The sequence below is a fragment of the Pseudophryne corroboree genome, chromosome 2 (assembly GCF_028390025.1).
Source record: "Pseudophryne corroboree isolate aPseCor3 chromosome 2, aPseCor3.hap2, whole genome shotgun sequence".
Taxonomy (NCBI): domain Eukaryota; kingdom Metazoa; phylum Chordata; class Amphibia; order Anura; family Myobatrachidae; genus Pseudophryne; species Pseudophryne corroboree.
Genome location: NC_086445.1, coordinates 457,092,667 through 457,112,585, shown reverse-complemented (window position 1 = coordinate 457,112,585; position 19,919 = coordinate 457,092,667). Strand labels below are relative to the sequence as shown.

At 39.2% G+C, this 19,919-nt stretch overlaps 1 protein-coding gene across 5 annotated transcripts in view; it reads right to left on the bottom strand.

Moving 5' to 3' along the window:
* Positions 1-19,514, bottom strand: part of AUTS2 (activator of transcription and developmental regulator AUTS2) — a 1,933,147-nt gene extending 1,913,633 nt beyond the window's left edge. For all 5 annotated transcript variants that reach the window (XM_063953747.1, XM_063953750.1, XM_063953749.1 and 2 more), the window contains exon 1: positions 19,224-19,514. In XM_063953747.1, the coding sequence (XP_063809817.1) occupies positions 19,224-19,499 (276 nt within the window). In that variant the 5' untranslated portion in view covers positions 19,500-19,514. The remainder of the gene's footprint in view (positions 1-19,223) is intronic.
* Positions 19,515-19,919: the final 405 nt, after the last annotated feature.

The following is a 19,919-nucleotide window of genomic DNA, read 5'->3' as shown; positions in this document are numbered from 1 at the left end:
ACCAGCGAGCCCTGAAGCAAGAGTTTTAAGTGCAAGTAAAACCACTACTTGATATGAATATATAGCGAAGGCTGTCTTCTACTGAGCTGAATAATATGCATGAAATAGCAGGAGTGTGTTTACTCAACTAAATATGTGCATGATCATGCTTTACTGTATTCCCTTTTAGAAGGTTGGGATGGAGGTGCTCTTATAACATAGCACTAACAACTATGCAGGATTGATGTCCTTTGTGATTTGGTGGACTCATAAACAGGAACAGTGCCAAATGGGGTGGGCAGCGGTGGATTGGGCCGCTGGGATATTAGGTGGGTTCCCCTTCTGCCTCCTTTGGCCTGCCGCATGGCCAGCTCCTACTGCTGCAGGGCCGGCTACTGTGATTATGAGGTCTATTTACTAAGCCTTGGATGGAGATAAAGTGGACAGAGATAAAGTACCAGCCAATCAGCTCCTAACTGCCATTTTTCAAACCCAGCCTGTAACATGGCAATTAGACTTTGATCGGCTGGTACTTTATCTCAGTCCTCTTTATCTTCATCCAAGCCTTAGTAAATAGACACCTATATCTCAGTTATCTCCAATCCAAGCAGTTCCTACCATGTTCTTTTGCGTAGGCGGAGCTCAAGAGTCACTTGTATTTTATCTAAAAAAAACAACCTTACCCTGGGACTGCCTATCCGACTGTGATTAGTAGGAAACACTTCCAAAGGGAAGCCACTTCCACTGCTTTCCGGTGGGGGGTGGATTTTTCTTTTGGGGGGGTAATGTTTTTTCTGCAATAAAAATGGGGCTTTTATCCAAATCACGAATGGCCACTATTCAATTATCGGTGACAATTTTCACACAGGTTTAACGCAAATTTCTTTTTACCAGCTCCTGAGCAGATGAAAAGTTGTGGAAAATCTGTGTTTTAAGGTAAAAATGTTGGGATTTGGTTCAGAACCCCTGGAAACCTCCCTTAATCACTTAACTGACAATTTTGTTTAAAAAAAAACAGCTCCGAAACTGTCATTTTTTTATGAGTGAATTAGGTGAAGAACATGTATTTAAAAACATATCCAAAATGATTTTAATAAAACAAAAATAAATTTACCCATTTTTATGTACCTCTAATAAAGTTTGAGCACTTATTTTGCTGAAAAACACTTGTTTTCTATATTTTTTTATCTTTTAAAACAAAATGCATATAAAAGCCATTTGATCCAATTTAAGTACTCCAAATATTTTCATTATGACCACTAATACACTTCTATACTGTTAGCCTCTATTATTTTGCCTTTCTTTTTGGGTACAGACAGATTTCCACATTTTCGCCTACACTTTTCTCTAGTTTTACTGGCAATTATTATAAAGCAAATTTGCAATTGGATAAATTGAAAAACAGAAGAGGGCATGTGAAGCCATTTTCGCTGTACTTTTCACGTGATATGCGCAAAAAGTTAATCAGGGATAAATCACCAAGTTTTCACTGACAATTGAACTCCCCCTTAGTAAAAACTATGGGAAGTGCCACGTTTGCTCTTAAAAATTACATGTTAGCTTTATGACCCATTCGTTCAGCATTATTTTGATGCTTTCATTGGTTGCTCTGTCTAGACCAATGGTTCACAACTACAATCCTCAAGTACTCCCAAAAAGATTACGTTTTCTGTACAGATGAGGTAATCCATTTTGTTGGGTCTGTAATGTCCCCCTTGCTTCCACAGGCAGAAAATCCTGAAAACATGTAGTGGAATTGAGAACCACTACTCTAGGGGAATTGCAGTAACAAAAGTGTTAAGGCCACATCTCTACAATACTTGTCTGTGCATTATTATTATTTTACGTTTTAAGACTAGCATGGGATTCCGTAACGGTTCATCGCAAAAGGACTGCAGGCCTTCACAACACCTTTCTGGGATCTATCTGATGTCAATCAAGATAGGTGAAACATGCTGTTTGATAATGACTGATCTGATCATCTGTGTGGTCATCGTCTGATTATACTAATTATTGCCCACATACAGTAGCGTGGTCTTGCAGACTGGATGACTGGATGTCTGAAGTACCAAATTGAACATAAATCCAGACATTTAGTGCTCAGGACAAGCGGATAGACATTACCTTGTCATGTGTTGCAGATATAGTTACAGCATTGTAGAACTACTTTAATATATAGCAATAAGTCAGCGGCTGAGTGTACAATTATGCAAATCCCTCAGTCGACCAGTATACCAGCAGCTTCTCATCTCTGTTCCCCATACCAGTTTACCAATGCAATAAAAAAGGCTACAAGGATCTTACTAATTTGAATGTTTAATGAGTGATTAGTAGACATCCAATGACTTTTGCAATGATCCAGAAGCTCATTTGGATACATAAATGAGTCACATGTATTTCTATTTGAAGCGTAATGTGTACTTTGCACATTTGAATGTGCTCATTCTAGACATTCACTGTACAAACATAAACGTGACGGCAGAGCACTGGATGTGGCAGCAGCTGAGTGCTCTACAGTCCGATTGCTACTGAGTGACCATTTACTATTTTCACTTCAAAAGCCTGTCAAGGAAACTGGCAGAACACAGTCTGAAATATCACGGTGCTGATAAGAAATCTTCCATTACAGTAGAATGAATATCTACCTTCTATTCGGCAATCCAATACAAAAGTAAATTTTTTGCAGTATCCAATTCACAGTGATACTTTCTATAAAGCTTCACTGTTCCAGCAGCCTCTGCCATGGCTTCCAGCCAAGTATAAAAACAAACAATCTGATGAAAAAGTACAGCTCTGCACACAACTGAATTTATGTACGGTGTCTTTATGGCATAAGGACAAGAGCTAAGCCGAGAAATCATGATGTAATTTTCCCATCACAGTTCCAACATTTTATCCTCACAATGTAGAAGTGTAAATGTCAACAAAATACTTTTATATCTCGGAAAACTGCACTTTATCAATTACTGACCCTATTACACTGCTGCCAGTTTAAAAGAGGTAGTACACATATCCTGAGAGCTGACCTATCACAGCAAAACATCAGAGTTCATGTTTATTTGTTTACACAGCACAATGTTCAAGGGTAATATCTAATTGTTGTAAAAATTTACAGGAGCTAGATATTATTAAATAAGCATATTATAATTTCCCTATTTAAATTTGACAGACATATTTAACAAGTACACAGTATAAACAGTTAACAAGTATCAGAAAGTGAAGTCACATAAATGTTAATACAGCAAAAGTAAACAAAATATATTACACGATTAAATAGATATAAGTTGTAAACAGTAATACAAATAACATGTCGTAAAACTTAAATAAGAAACTTTAAATGTGCATAGTTTACATATGAATTATTTTTTAACCATGCTCCACTACCACCTAATGAATAGATTTACTAACGTGCTTCTCCTGTTAGCCATAGTACTCAAATGCAGCTGCTTGCTTTCCCATTTGGCAAGCGGCAAGTGAAGAGCTGTGGAATGGTACCAGCCAACCTGCCTGCGGCAATATTTTTTCTTCTGGCGCAACTGCGATGCGGACTGCCCAAGACAGCGGGGTTTAAAATTAGTTTCATATTTCTGTAAGTGATCTGTCCACTCTCACTGTGATTCTGTGAGCTAATTTTACTCCTATTTTAGATAAGTGTTCCGGATATATTTTTTACGCTTTTATCCTGCATGTGGTTGGTGCTTGAATGATGAAAGCTTACTCTATATACGGGATTTGTGCGCACTGCCCATCGCCCATGCATCACACTGGAACATGAGCTCTTACATTGCCCCTAATTGAATTAACCCCTTAATGTCAAATCAGCACCATAATCACTCAGACAAATATCTAAAGTGATCAACACTAAGCTCTCCTAATGAAATCTACTCTCAGAAGATCCTATCATTACTAAATGTGATAGTCTAAGAGGTCATTTTAATTAGGAATGATGTACAGTGTGATCTTACATTCACGTACAATGCACAGGACATATGCAGTGCACAGGATGTAGTTATGATCCCGTAGTCATGATCCCGGCAATCAGCATACCGACACCGGGATCCCGGCCGCCAGAATGCCGGGAGGAGGCTTAGGACTATTCCCATTTGATGGTGTCCATGACACCTATAGAGTGGGAATAGAACCTGTGGTGTGCGCCACAAGCCACCAAGCCTGCAGCATGGTGAGCACAGTGGCTCGCAAGGGGTTTCATTGCTTTTGCCTCCATCAGCATTTTGGCAGCCCAGCGTCGGTATGCTGACTGCAGAGATCCCGACCACCAGTCACTCATACCCAACCCCAGTGCACAACTCAGGGACATATTGTAGGCTTACATTGTATTGCATTTTCCTGTGCACCCCTATGTGAATACAAGGTGAAATAAACAGTGTAGGTGCAATGTAGGGTGCTGTCGTCAGCGCTGAAATGCCATTACATCACTGGCATTGCCCATACATCGATTCTAACTGAACTGCCCCCTAAATGTCCTGTGATTTTCCCACTATGATGAAAACCATATGGAAATAAGTGTTTCTAACGTGAATAGGGAATAACACCACTTTTACTAATATACACTGTGTAATGTTATGTAATATTATTTATATAGTTTTTGGTCGCTTTACATTTGTATTATAAAGCTCTGTAGAAAGCGTTGGTTCAAAACACTTATACATGTCTCAAAGCAAACAAAGAAATTCAATGTTTTTTTTTATATATATAAGTACAGGAGATCCATTTGAAAAGTAGCCCAGATGCTTGTTGTCAACAAGACAATTAAAAATATCGTGGAGCCAAATAAACCCAGACAGACTAGGACTTTGAATTTCAGATCCATAAATCTGAATCAAGAACGATGATAGACAGTCTAGAGAAAAGAAAAAGACCCAAGGACTCTATGTACATTTGTCTAACTTACTGTTGTTCTTCATGTTCTATTGTAGAATATATAAACAAGTTATTACCTGTCTAATGCGAACAGCTTTCCCTAGTTGTTATATCCTCTACAGGTTTCTATACATAATAAGTCTATCTGGTTAAAAATACATGAATACACTCTCCTAGTACATGTCAGTGTATGATCATCTTGTGCTCAGCTAAGGAGGTAAAGTACTATCTTAAGGGGGGTACTCACGGAGCGATAGTCTAAGCTATCTTACTAGATTGCTTAGAATATCGGCATGATCGCTCCGTGTGTAGCCCCCTCAGCGATAGCGATGCGCGTCCCCGCACATCGCTATCGCTGCTGCTAGATTGGCCTGCATGCAGGCCAATCTAGCGGGTCGCTCACTTCACCTGCTGGGTGAAATGAGCGGCCCCCCGTCTCCCCCCGCACGCTCAGCACAGATCGCGCTGTCCTGAGCGGCAGGAGAGATGTGTGCTGAGCGGTTCGCTCAGCACACATCTCTCCTGCATCGGCCAGTAGGTACTGGGCTTTAGCACATCAGTGAGACATGCAAATGAACCCTAAGCACAGTGTGATTCCTTTTCTATGTAAACTTGAGTAAACATTTTTTAAATAGTGTTGCCAATATAGAATAGGTTTACGATTTCTTTTACAATCCTAAATGATATTCACAAGAACTTGGTACAAGAAGCATTTTATGTTAACCCATATTTAATTAGCCAACAGCTATAATTCAGGTAAAGAAATGTCATTAACTGCATAACACATACATTTTGGGAGGAGTATTTAGCAATCATCACCCACTGGGGAATACATTTGTTATACCACTTTCAGACAGAAGCCTGGGCATTGACCCTGGTTTGTCCCGACTTTTGGAACACAGGTAGGATCCCAGTCCCAGTTCAGTACCTGCTTTCACATAGGAGATAAACATGCCGGGGTAAGCATTTGGACCCGGTAATTTGCTGGGGGAAGGCAGCTTAACCTGGGTTCTTTCTCTGTGTGAAAGGGTACACTCGGGTCAAAAAAGCCCCAGTAATTGCAATCTGGGTGGACCCTTTCACCAAGAGAAAGGACCCAGTTTGACCCGGCTTGCCCTGGCAACTTACCAGGTCCTTTTCTCTGTCTGAAAGGGCTATAATTAGCTGACTGTGCTATTTTGACAGACACTGAATGGAAATTGCTTACACAATAAGAATTGTATTCCAGATTTAACAAATGAAAATGTACATTGTATAATTGGTCTGTCATTTCACGTGTTAGTTGGTTTACTTTGTTGAAGTCAACTTATGTGACACATTCTAGAACCCGACATGACTGTGATTGAGTTGACCACAAAGTAGTAAATATACAATTATATATATATATATATATATATATATATATATATTAGATACAGTTTTCTGAGGGCGCACAATAAAATATTACTATTTTTCAAACTTTTGACCAGCAAACCAGTTTACCTTAAAAAAGGATTTTTATTAAAATCTAGTCATATGTAAATAGTGGTATAACCTCACATACCATAATACAGAACAAATTAATTTTACACAAGCAATGATAAAATTGTCATTACTCAATCATTCAGATGAAACTGTTCATAAAGCCAAACGCGTTTCGTCCACAGGGGACTTCTACAGGGGCATAGGTTTTTTTTTTTTTTGCAGGATTTTATAAAGAAGGAAAATGAGAAGAGAAAAAAACATATATAAATTTTATGTTTAACAAATTATATATACTTTGCCAGTCAGAAAGAATATGAACCAATGGCTATAATATTATGACGATTAACCAATATATGTTCATTTAACAAAGAATAAAATATTACATACATATATAACCATTCTAGATCCTTAAAGGAAGAACATGTTCACTTCATTAGCTCTTAGTGCATCGAGAATACTTAAAATGTTCAAAATACTCAGTGAGAATCTATCAATCTCTTGTTTATAAAAACTTCATGATGTCTATATGAATTTCAAAATTCATGTAGGATTACTTACATATAGTGGATAGTGGATCTTATATAATCCAAGAGTAGTGACCAGATGATGTCTGAATTTAATTCAAGATTTTCAGAAACCTATAGGTATAGGGTGTTAGTTATCTTTCACAAATGATTTAATAAATGTAACAATTCTTTTTGTTTAATTACTTACTCCAAAATAGGTGCAACTTAGTGAAACAGAAGACAATGACTGTTCTAAAAGCAGTGTATCAGATAGCAGTGACTGTTCTGAAAGTAGTCAGCCTTCTTTCCCATATAGTAATGAAGTTTTCACTATATGAAACATGTGAGTGATAATTCATAATTTTCATTCTATTCCTAACTTCCACACTATACTAGTTGTCTAATCGAATTACTTACTGAATGAAAAAAAAAAATGCATCCAGTTGGCAGGAACCAATCTGAATGTGAGATGTCCTCTCTCAAAATACTCTGTGGGACCAATGTAATGTCCAATTAAAATAACTGATCTAATAAAATGATTATTATTAATTATGGAAAAATTCCTATTGAGTATTGAATATATATATATATATATATATATATATATATATATATAAATTAAAATTTAAGGTGCAATCTATGAAACCAATCCATATAACAAAGTTACATAATAGAAAAATTGTGGGTAAATTTACAAGGTGGATTCCAATCTGTATGTGAATGCCTCCCCTCCTGAATATCAAGTGCACTATGGAGTGCCTGTTCCTCCTATTTATACCTCTATAGGTCTACATCACTTCCTCTCAATGAAACTTCAATTAAGCTTGTTTGATAATTTCTGTACTGGGAAAAATCCTAATATGTATAAATGCTAAATGTTAATACATTAGTGAACTTCCTTATATAAATTTGAACCTCAAAAGAACCACAATAATTTGTTTAATCACTTAATTACAGAGATAGAAAATTTGAATAACATCACTTCCATCCTGCGTTCCACCCAAAATCGGGTGGAACGCATGGGTGGATTGGCCCCGTAACTAATAGAGGCAGGCCCTGCTGTATATGAGCCGGCGTTATCCTGGTCACACTGCCCATCCGATCACCCATCATCAACGGGCAACTCGGATTTCTATCCTCTCCGTGTGCCCGTGGATGGTTTCCGCGATGCGTTCCACACAAACCAATGGTGGAACGCATTGCGTCACTCCCGCGATGCGTTACACGCAAACCAACGGTGGAACGCATTGCATCACTCCTGTGCATGTATACGGGCACATCTTCTGGGATGCATTCCACTCTATAGCGGAAAGCATCACATCACCCCGCGCATGCGCACACGCCAACTCGCGGGATACGCTCCACTCAGATTTTAATACCAGTGGATCGCTTCCCCTCCATATGTGTATAAATACTCTCAATCCCACACTCCGGGATCGCTCCCAAGCCCTCCTATTTGGCTAAAGAAACTTGAATTTTAGTCTGATTATTAAATAATTAAGTATTTTATGTTTAGAAGAGCATCCTCAATATAGAATAATTAATTAGATGACTTATATAAAGAAATTAAAGTATCTAGCTCTACCTATTCTAAATGAACCGCTAGGGTAATAAATAACAATAAGAAGTAAACAATTGGTATATACTATCAGTTCTTAGTGGAATAATGAATTCTATACCTTTCCCATTATATATTAATTATTGAAGTAACATGTTATTCCTTCAATATCTTTACAACATCATCAGGTATACAAAATATTATCTCAGAACATCAATAATCTAACATCGTTATGATTTTAACCGAAATCTTTCAACTAGAAATGAAAGATAACAACCACACGATTGTTCTATGGTAATACATCAGAGATTTTCACAAAGATCTTCAATCAGATACAGAAGAGGAACAATAATGAATATACAATTATTCTATGGTATCAAATTCATCATTCACATAATGGTATGCATAGTCAAAAGTATATATTAACCAAAAAAGGAGACTATGTCTATACCCTCTTTTAATCCATTTGGAGATAGAGTATTTAGGGTATAGATCCAGTAAGTTTCTTGTTTTGCCAATGTCTGGTCTCTATCTCCCCCTCTATCATGTACTCTGATATGTTCCAATACAACAAATGTTAGACCATTGACATCTGAATTGTGAGCTTTTAAAAAGTGTCTGGGTAGGCTATGAGACATTAACTTACTTTTAATATTTCGTAGATGTTCCTGGATACAAATATTTAATTTTCTTTTTGTTTTTCCTACGGAGGAGAGGCCACATGGACAATTGATCTTATAAATTACATATTCCATATTGCATGATACACGATCCCTCAATTAATGGATTTTACCATCCTCCATCATGAGTTTCACAGATGTTTTTTGCATATATTTACAGCAAATACACTGCCTGCATGGGGAACATCCCCAGCTGTTACCCAGAAAATTCTTACTTGGGGAATTTAGGGTTTTTTCTGCCTTCAGACTACTTGGTGCCAGAATACTTTTTAGATTAGGAGCTTTCCTATAAACTAATCGAGGTTTTCAGGGAAGGGTAGGTCCCAGTATAGGATCCTTCAAAAGTATATTCCAATGTTTCGTTATTGTTTTCTTTATCTTATTTGCATCTCTACTATATTGAGTTATGAAGGGTCTAATCTGGTTTCTATCATGGGGGACACTAGGAGGTTTTTCCCTAATAAGTTCATCTCTGGATCATTTTTAGGCCTTTTCTCTAGCCTCTTCTAGTAAGGTCACATCACACCCCCTCTCCACAAATCTTTCTAACAGAGTAGCTAATTGTTCCCAATATCCTCTCATATCACTACAGTTCTTCCCTATCCTAACAAACTGCGAATATGGAACTACATTCTTCCACACTGCATGATGACAACTTGTCTGTGGAATATAGCTATTTGCATCTACAGATTTAAAAAAGGTTTTTGTGGTAACTCCTCCTATATCACAACCTTTCAGTTCCAAATCCAGATAATCGATGGTAACTTTGTTTTATAGGTAAATTTAAGATTATAGTCATTATTATTCAGAGACTCCATAAATTTGTCCACACTATCTTGGTCACCTTGCCATATAAATAGAAGATCATCTACATATCTTCGGTAAAGTTTGATATTCGATTTCTCATATTCTGTATCATATATGTATTTATCTTCCCATTCCCCCATCAACAAGTTTGCATATGATGGGGCAAATTTTGTCCCCATTGCACTTCCTTGTTTTGTAGGAAATAAAATTAAATTAAAAAAAATTATGCTCCAACATAAATTTGATCCAATCCATAATGAATGTGATTTCTATCAAAGTATTATTAGAATCCCTACTTAGTACGCCCCTAACAGCCTCTATTCCCCTATTATGTGGGATGGAGGAATAGAGGGCCAGGACGTCCACAGATAGCCACTTGTCATTACTAGACCAGACATAATCATCAACCAATCTCAATAGACTAGTAGAGTCTTTTAAATGAGACTTATTTAATTTAACATACAGTTGTAACTTTAAATCAATATAATGTGTAAGGTTAGATGTTAAGGAGTTTACCCCCGCTATAATGGGATGTCCTGGTGGATGCTCCTTATTCTTATGTACCTTGGGCAACTGATAAAATCTAGGCATTGTAGGGAATTTTTTATAAAGATAATCAAATACCTCATTACAAAGTAAATTATTACCTCTAGCCGCTGATAAAAGTTTGTATAGGGAATCTTGAAAATCAATAGTCGGATCTTTATCTAATCTCATATAGGTCTGTTCATCATTCAGTATTTTATATGATACTTCAATGTATACAGATCTATCTTGGAGAACTACCGCTCCCCCTTTATCCCCTTTAGGATTCGTGGAGCCGGAACTCCCTCTCTGCAAAAGTTGTGTGCGTCGGTGCCTTCCAGTTACCCCACTCCTGCTCGAAGTTGGCACAAATATAGAGAACATAAGGCGGCACTCAAACATCTGAATAAAAATAAACGTCTGAATAAAAATAATAAATTCAGACGTTTGAGTGCCGCCTTATGGTCTCTCTCTCTATATATATATGTATATATACACACACATATATATATACATATATATAAAGCACTTGCAAAGCAAATACATAGTTACTACAACAAATGAATACACTGTCTGACCATAATACTTAAGTAGAGGTTTTAGCATTTCGAGTAGTTAGACTGATGGCAGAGACCTTTTCACAGTGGCCTATGGATGTCATTCTAATTAGCATTAGGGCTGCAAGGAATACTTAAATAATCATTTGCATCTCTTAAACTGAACACTGTTTGCAAAGAGGGTATACAGTATGTATGCTGTCCAAGACTATCCTGTCAGCATCATAGATTGAAATAAAAGTGAGACAGTACTTGGAAATGATAAAATAAAGGAATAGAAGTCACCAGATATGTAGAAACTATGCACTACTCATTATGTGACTGTACAAGACTAAAACGCTCTGCAGATAAATCCATGTTGCTGTTATATAAAATATTAATAATAAAAAATATTATACTGCCTTCAGGTGAACAGTATGTATTGTAAGAGAACATGTGATTGTTGACTCTGTGGGGTGTCTTAAGGACTTAAAATCTACTGTAGTTCATACTGAGAACTTAACATATGCCTAATGATAATAACATGGTAAAGTAAAATCGCTTGCCTATCGCGTGCTATTTTTCAGCGGGAACTAGCAGGAACTCATTAAATATGACATAATCAGGAACTGGGTTCCTGAACCTGTCCTGGGTCAAAATTTATTTTTTATAAGCTAAGTTTTATTTTTAAGTTAATTTTGAGTGCCTTCTTTGCAAAAAAGTAATCTATCTAATCTATCTATCTATCTATCTATCTATCTATCTATCTATCTATCTATCTATCTATCCAACACACACATACTGATCAGAATACACATTTTTCTTTAATAGTTCCACCCCCAGTTATATCATGATTTTCCTTGAACTCCCCGGCAGCTCCCTGGCAGTCCGGGACACACGGGTGTCACACAATGTGCTAACGACCCGATCGATTGTGTGCCGGACAAAAAAAAAAGCCCAGGGAAGTGCCACTCAAAATCGTACGATGCATTGTATGTGCATACATGGTACGATGTGCATACGATTACGACAGATAATATGCATTGCATCGTAATCGTACCCAAAGCATGCACAATGTGCACACGATGCATCATATGAGGTGTCGAAATCGTGCATTCGTACACGATATCAACCTAGTGTATGGCCAGCTTTAGGTTGGTTGTGGTGGATGAATAGTGTAGGGTTTTAACACGGTATCCTATTTATCGTGAAACACGGACGGCAATTTTTCCTGATGTTTCACAGATTTTTTTTTTTTACAGGCTATCCTATTAGATCACCCCTAAAAAAAAGTCCTTTCAGTGAAACCTGTGTGTTTTTATTAGAAACAATCCTGTCTTCACTCGTGCTGGCTTATCGGGGCTAATAGGATAGCCCCAGGCGAAAGCTTTAGCGGTAGTAATTTACTGAGGCTAATAGGATACCTCCCTAAGTTTTCCCTGTAATGTCAGTGATGCTACACCATATTCAGTGTAAAAATGTGACTAGGCGATGGGGAAGGGCTTTCATCACTAAAGATTGGAACCTACTGGATCTAATTATGTAAATCCAGGTCATCTTCTCACCTATTACTGCAATGAATTATCAGTGATTTTTATTTTAGTATGCTTCTATGCTCCTATATGTATATATTATCTTATTTGTATTAACCAAACTGTGTAGCCTGGAATGGCATCACCAGACAGCAGTTCCTGCTGCTTCTTACTGTATAATTGGTGAGTGTGAATATCACTTCGGTATAACTTGTGTATTACAAAACTAATGTAAATTCTTACCAAAGATGTGTGGTGAGGTGAAGCAGGGGAGGCCAGCGTATATGCCAGAGTTTTGACTATATAAAGCATATGAAAAATAGAAAGAATATATTAGAGAAATCTTCTTTGTATTATTCTAATCATTTTTAAGTAAAAAGTCTATGGCAGGTGAAGCACCTACCTTTTCTGCACATCTCTGATCAAAACTCACTATTTCCAGCAGTACAGTATATACAGCTGCACCCAGGGCCGGACTGGGACCAAAAATAGGTCCTGGCATTTTTGAAGCACACAGACCCACCTCGGTGTCAGCATCTGACTCCTCCCCTTACTATTCCCGACTCCTCCTACTTCTTAGTCTATGCTCTTACAAATATAATTAATATTATAACAACATACAAGTGTACATCATTCTGTATTAAAATACACACAACCATTGGTTGAAGTGGAAATGTTGAAGTGGGGGGTATGGAAAAATAAAGGTTGTAACTAAGCGTGCGTGCTCCAGAAAAGGGGCGTGGACAGGCACGCGCCCCATTCTGTAGAATGAGAGCGTCTGTGTGCACTCCCGGCGGGGCCAATCGGCGACCAATCAGACAGAGAGTGTCCCATAGAGGTACTGTGTGCGTGCGCCTTCGGAGTGAGCGCCAAAAATATGGGTGTGGCCAATTAAAATGGGACGTGATACACAGACATATGCCCCCAATAGTGCATTGCCAGATCCACAATTGCCCCCACAGTGCCAGGTATACAAATGCCCCCACAGTGCCAGATCCACAAATGCCCCACAGTGCCAGGTATATAAATGCCCCCACAGTGCCAGATCCACAAATGCCCCACAGTGCCAGGTATATAAATGCCCCCACAGTGCCAGATCCACAAATGCCCCACAGTGCCAGGTATACAAATGCCCCCACAGTGCCAGGTAAACAATTGCCCCCACAGTGCCAGCCAATTGCCCCCACAGTGCCAGGTAAACAATTTCCCCCACAGTGCCAGGTATACAAATGCCCCCAGAGTGCCAGCCAATTGCCCCCACAATGCCAGGTATACAAATGTGGCATATTGGAATGTTAGGAGACAAGAGATATTGGAAAGTTCCAAAAGCCATTTAATTCTTATCAGTTAGTTGGGGAGTTTTATGGCCCCAGAACCAGTTCTGGCAGACCCTGCCACATCTAGGGGGTTAGGACAGGAAGTGCAGGGGGATTTTAGCAAAAGGAACAAAGCACAGGACAGTGCAGTGTGAGCTGAGGACTGGGATGGAGGGCACAGGCTAGTATCCAGGAGAAACGCAGTCTGGGGACTGTGGAACAAGCATCTATAACTCCACAGTCCCTGGCATTATGGAACAGCATGTAGGTGCTGCTAGGAAGAGCAAGACATATACAGATTTGCAGTGTGAGAGAAGTTACAGCATGAACAATCAGTGGAAGAAATAAAGGGGATCTTCACCTTCAGGGGTACCCCAGAAGCAGGATGGGAGGTGTGAGTCTGCGGGAGAGGACGAGCTGGGTGAGTGATAGGAAATCACGTGTGGCGGATGGCCCCCAGTAACGTGTCCATGAGAGATCCCGTTTAGATAGAGCCCCTAGCGAATGGGGGAGAGCAAATTGAAATGAATCTCAGTTTGCGGTCGCCGCACTACTGATTCCCAGAGACTGCGCTGGTATGTACTGTACTGTAATGCTGCCACATCACTGTAAATGCTGTTATTTCCAGTGAAGCAAATAAAAGGAGATGTAACCTGATGTAACCCATATGAATATTGTGCTGGAGTGAAGAAAAAGAAGTTAAATGTTACTGTCGTGATAACCCTGTCTGAACTGTGAATAAACTGCTTGCTTATGTGATGAGACGGCCTGATGTGCAATGCTTGTTAAAATCACTGATGGACATGGCCCTCCCTGGCTATCACACAAATGCCCCCACAGTGCCAGCCAATTGCCCCCACAATGCCAGGTATACAAATGCCCCCAGTGCCCCCCTTCCCAGTGCCAGCCAATTGCCCCCACAGCAGCATACTTACCGCTGCTGCTGCTCCTCCGGCTGTGATGTGAGGTGTCAGGAGCTCAGAGCGCGCCAGCGCGGCTATGTCTGGCGGCGTGTAGGGGACTTCTAACCAGCCGCTGGTTCGTGAGCCAATCAGAGCTCGCGGACCGGCAGCGGCGGCTCCTGATTGGCTGCCAGTCCACGAGCTCTGATTGGCTCACGAACCGGCGGCTGGTTTGAAGTCCGCTACACGCCGCCAGACATAGCCGCGCTGGCGCACTCTGAGCTTCTGACAGCTGAGACACGCTGCCACCGAACTGAGCGGCAGCGTGTCTCAGTGACACAAGAGGGAGTCGGCTGGACCGGCCCACGTGGCCATCGGCCCTTCTGGCATTTGCCAGAAGTGCCAGATGGCCAGTACGGCCCTGGCTACACCTGTGTATAATGCCTTGGCTTATATATTGTGAGTAAATCTGGCCACTGTTACTAGCCAGTGCCTCTTGAGCCATTTACCTCACCGCCTGTCCCTGATTTTACCTACAGTATATTAGAAAACACCACAGATTTCTGTGACCTATAAGAAAGAACTTGGTCTGCAGCCTGGTGCTTTATATCTGGTCAAAGACTCTTGGTGACGTCTATCACCCATATATTCCTTGCACTGTAATATCACATATAGAGGCCCATTTATCAATGAGTGATAAAAATCGTTGTGAATGATGTCATGTGTTTGAAAAATGACAACTGGGAGCTGATTGGCTGGAGCGCCATTTATCATACACAACGTGATTTATCATTCAAAACAAATGTTTATCACTTGTTGATAAATGGGCCCTCAAATGCTCTTTCCATCCCATTTATAGGTGTGAAGAATGTGACGCTGGAACCAAGTGCAGCATTCCAAGAAGACCAGATGCAACATTTTGAAAGCCCTACTTTCATATAGATGTACTGTAGGTGTGCTTAGACTTAATTATAGAGATGCTGATGTCTCTTTGGTAATAGCAATGCTGCATGTACTGTATGTTTGCATATATTTCAGATGCATTCGATTTATTCTCTTAATAGATCAAGAAATGTTTGCACTGATGACTTCTATTTCCACATGCATCAACTTCAATTTGCAATGTCAACATACAAAGTTTATTAACTATTATAAATACTAACTGTACTTATTATGTCTTGTGAAAAGATAACTTATGATAACCTGTGACACAATGCAAAGAGCTGAAGAATGCAAAGTGAATTAAGGTGTCTAATAAAGTATGCATAAATTATGAGGTAATGGTGTACAAAACTGTGATTTATTTATCAACGTTTCGGGGACATGCTCCCCTTCTTCAGTGCATAAATCCAGGAAGAACACATCCTCGAAATGTTGACAAATCACATTTTTTTGCACCATTACCACAGACTCTGAGTGCAGCCTTTCTTTGTTGCAGTGCATTTTGGAAGGGGAGGTCCTTGCAGTCTTAATCCGGCTCTGCCCAGTGGTGGAGTGCCAGGCTAAATTGGATCTCTCTCTAGGTATATAAAGCTTGGATAAAGCAGCGGCACTTGGAATCTTCACAGAAAATATTTATATTCTTGCCACAAAAATACCTGCGTGCCGCTACTTTATTCAGGCTTTACATTACCCATACAAATGGCACGGGGAATTCTTGTACAAATGAAGTGGAATGTCAGACTGAATCTTCTTTTCTATGTATGTACAGTATATGTGTATATACACAGGAGAGAAAGTCTGCATTCACATGTATACAATTCAACACCAATGGCTGGGGTGTCTCCCACTGTTACCTCTTCCAAGATCTAGATTTATAGAAACAAATAAAGGGTGCGCTCACCAGGACTTCATCAAACAAAGCAGAAGGCTGTCCAGAGTCAATACTTTAAACTTTATTAAAAGTTCATATAACAGAAAAAAATAGCAATTAAAGAGACCACATACTGTATCACTTATTCCATTAGTAATACTTCTGGTAATCCCAACAGAACCCCTATACAAACCATTGTTCAGTGTGCCAGTAAAGTGCCCAAAAAGTTCCAACAGTTTGATACGTTTTGGAAAATACTGGTAATAAAGCAATAAGATTGCAGGTGATATTCTGCTATTCAGAATGTATATGATGCCTATGTATTCTAGAGCAGGTTCCATAGGACACATGTTGTGTGTATAGGTAAAGCAATATATGCAGGTTTTATTGATTAATGAGGCAAAAGATTCCAAGCAGCCTGTCTCCATATATATATATATATATATATATATGTATATATATATATATATATATAATTGTGTGATCAGATAGGAGTGCATGTTGGAATGCAATTGCATGTTGGACTTCCCAGTGTACTCCACTTATCAGAACCTGATCCTGATATTTTAGTTATAAAGACATTTCCAAAAATACAGCTAATTCAAGGCTCGTACAATTGTAGAATTTTAATAACACCATTATGGCATAAACTAGGCCATCAGGTAGAATACGCCTTTCTTTCAGGTACACAAAACGTATCAAGCATTTTAAAGTTCTATATGCTGCATCCAGGCAATTGAGCACAGTTTGGAAAATGACACATTATACATTTGTATGACATGTAGAGATGTAAATATTTCCTTAACTTTATCAGTCTTATCCGGCAAAATTTTGCTGTAGTAAAATGGTATGAACACTAAAATAAACTGCATATTTCCTGGCCATTTTGGACCAATTTAGTAATGACAGCAGGCCTTAAAGTTTGCACCTTGCAGCATTATTATGCAGAGCTTGGAGATTTGTTTATTTGGTGTAATTTTTACAATTGTAACAGCTAATTGTTTACACGAGGTTTCAATTTTTAAAGCTCCATTTTCCAAAGTCACCTAAAGTATAGGTGCCACAGTAATAATGTCACTTAGATATATCTTATCCTACCTCACATAACTCATTATTATAATTTTTGTATTCATTTGGTGACTTCTCCGTTGCTTTCAGAAGATACAAAATGTCATTATAGGATGGTAAACTCAAGCCAATAAGAAACCCTCAGAGCCATAAAACTTTTATTTCTTGCACATGTATACTGTAGAATATATTTCTCAACAAGTGGAAGAGCACAGACAGTATTGTACCCTATACACAGATGTACAGTCTGCTGACAAAAACACAATGACAGCTGTCACATAAGAAAAGTTTGGTCAAAATCATAATGCAAAACACATTCAATGTCAAAGAGATACAAACCATAACAATTGTAGCAGCTCCACCATTATATATATATATATATATATATATATATATATAATTTATTTATTTATTTATTTATTGGGTACAATAATGCAGTTTACAAGCAAAAATGAACGGTTTAATCATCTGTGATCTGCACAATATCTACTGAAGTATAATGTAACAAGTGATTATTAACATACACAAAGTGTAAAATACTTTTTTATGACTGTCACAGAATTGTCAACCGAATAATCTAGTATCATCCATCCACATACTGTATCAGCTGATCTCCCAGCAAATAACCTTGGACAATGAATTCAGACTGTTTAGAGCCACTATGACAAACCTCTCCTCAGCACCACCACAGTACAGTGTGCATGGTAATAACTACACACATAAAACAAAGTGAAAAGTTGGCTTGCTGATGCTGACCCATGGCATATCAGATTCTGGATCTGCAGAAGACTTGCTAATAAATCAGATAAGAAGAGACTGAAACCAAACAAAGCAATAATTTCCACCAGATTGTCCCTTCTGGATGCAAACACTTCCATTTGCCATCATTGATGTAATCAGCTGCTACCAGTAAGAAATAGGAAAAACAGGTCTAGTGCAAGATATACAGTATATTTCTCTGTTTAAAGCACTGCAGGTGTCTGAGTCTTATACATAAAACAAGCCTTTGCCAGCGAAGAGAATAAAATCACTTTTGCACAGACAATAGCAGGACAAGCCTGTATTACAGGACGTCAGCAGGGAGGTTTTTATTTTCTCATTAACCCCTCCAGCAAGAATCAGCGCTCACTGTAGCAGAGGCTAGCATAGAGGTTTTAATGATAATAAAGAAACACAGTACATTAAATCCCATATAACACATTCCATCCTCCCAAACAATGCTCTGCTAACTCCACCACTCCCAGATGGACAGATCACAGTCAGAAATGCAGAACAAAATAAACCCTTGCATACTGGATGTGGATGTTAGCCTCAACAGTTAACCAGTTAATGACATCCAGGTATGAGTCCACCCTGTCCCTTCCTTCCCAGACGCTTCATTTCCATATTCACAGCTAGACTATGGAAATTAACCCCATTGCTGCTGGGGAGGTCTGAGTGGGACACGCTGACAGACGTGGCTATCACTACATCATCATTATCACTACACCATCATCCCACAGCTTGCAGTGAAAGGATTAAAATGCAATCTGCTGTGACAAGGGTCCAACCTCCTCCCACCCTCCTCTCCCTTCCACCACTACACTCCAAAACATTAGGACCTTAAATGAACCCCCCATACACCAATACACACACACACACACCCTTCTGCCTTACCTCCAGAGCCTCAAAAGTCACAAAGCTGCTCATTGCAAATCCATCAATGATGTCTTCTTCAGCCGAAGAGGACTCTTTCCTCTTTCTCCTGGGGGGCTTTGGTCTGGACAAGGTAGAAACAGTCGGGTTCCCATTGTCTTCTTTCTCAGATCCAGAAGAAAAAAACAAAGAACCGGTCCTGGCAACACCTAATCCTCCTTTGGAGCCCATCTCCCTATCCCTTTGGGATTTGGATCTCCTCTTCTTGCGAAACCCATTGCACCGTGGGCCATCCATTGCACCCACACCAGCAGCACAGGCAGCAGCAGCAACAGCAGCAGCAGCAGCAGCAGCACAGGCAGCAGCAGCAGCAGCAGAGACACCAGCAACCACCCCTCTCCCTCTCCCCTTCCCCACCTCCTCCCCTCCTGATACAAAATAAATAATAAAAAAAAAAACACCACGGTCTGCAAGAAAAAAAAAAAAAGAACCAAATCAGTAAGAAAAAGGAAAAATAGATTTAATCATGAAGAATTGAGAAGCACATTGCTCCTTTCCTTGTGCTGACTGGAGATAAACACACACTGAAACCCTCTGAAATGTGCAGATAATGTTGAGTGTGACTCCACCACACATGCAAGAAAAAAAAAATTATAATGAAAGAAATTCCTATAAGGCTGCCAGGAAAAGTAATGGCTGATCACAGGTCGCCTTTGT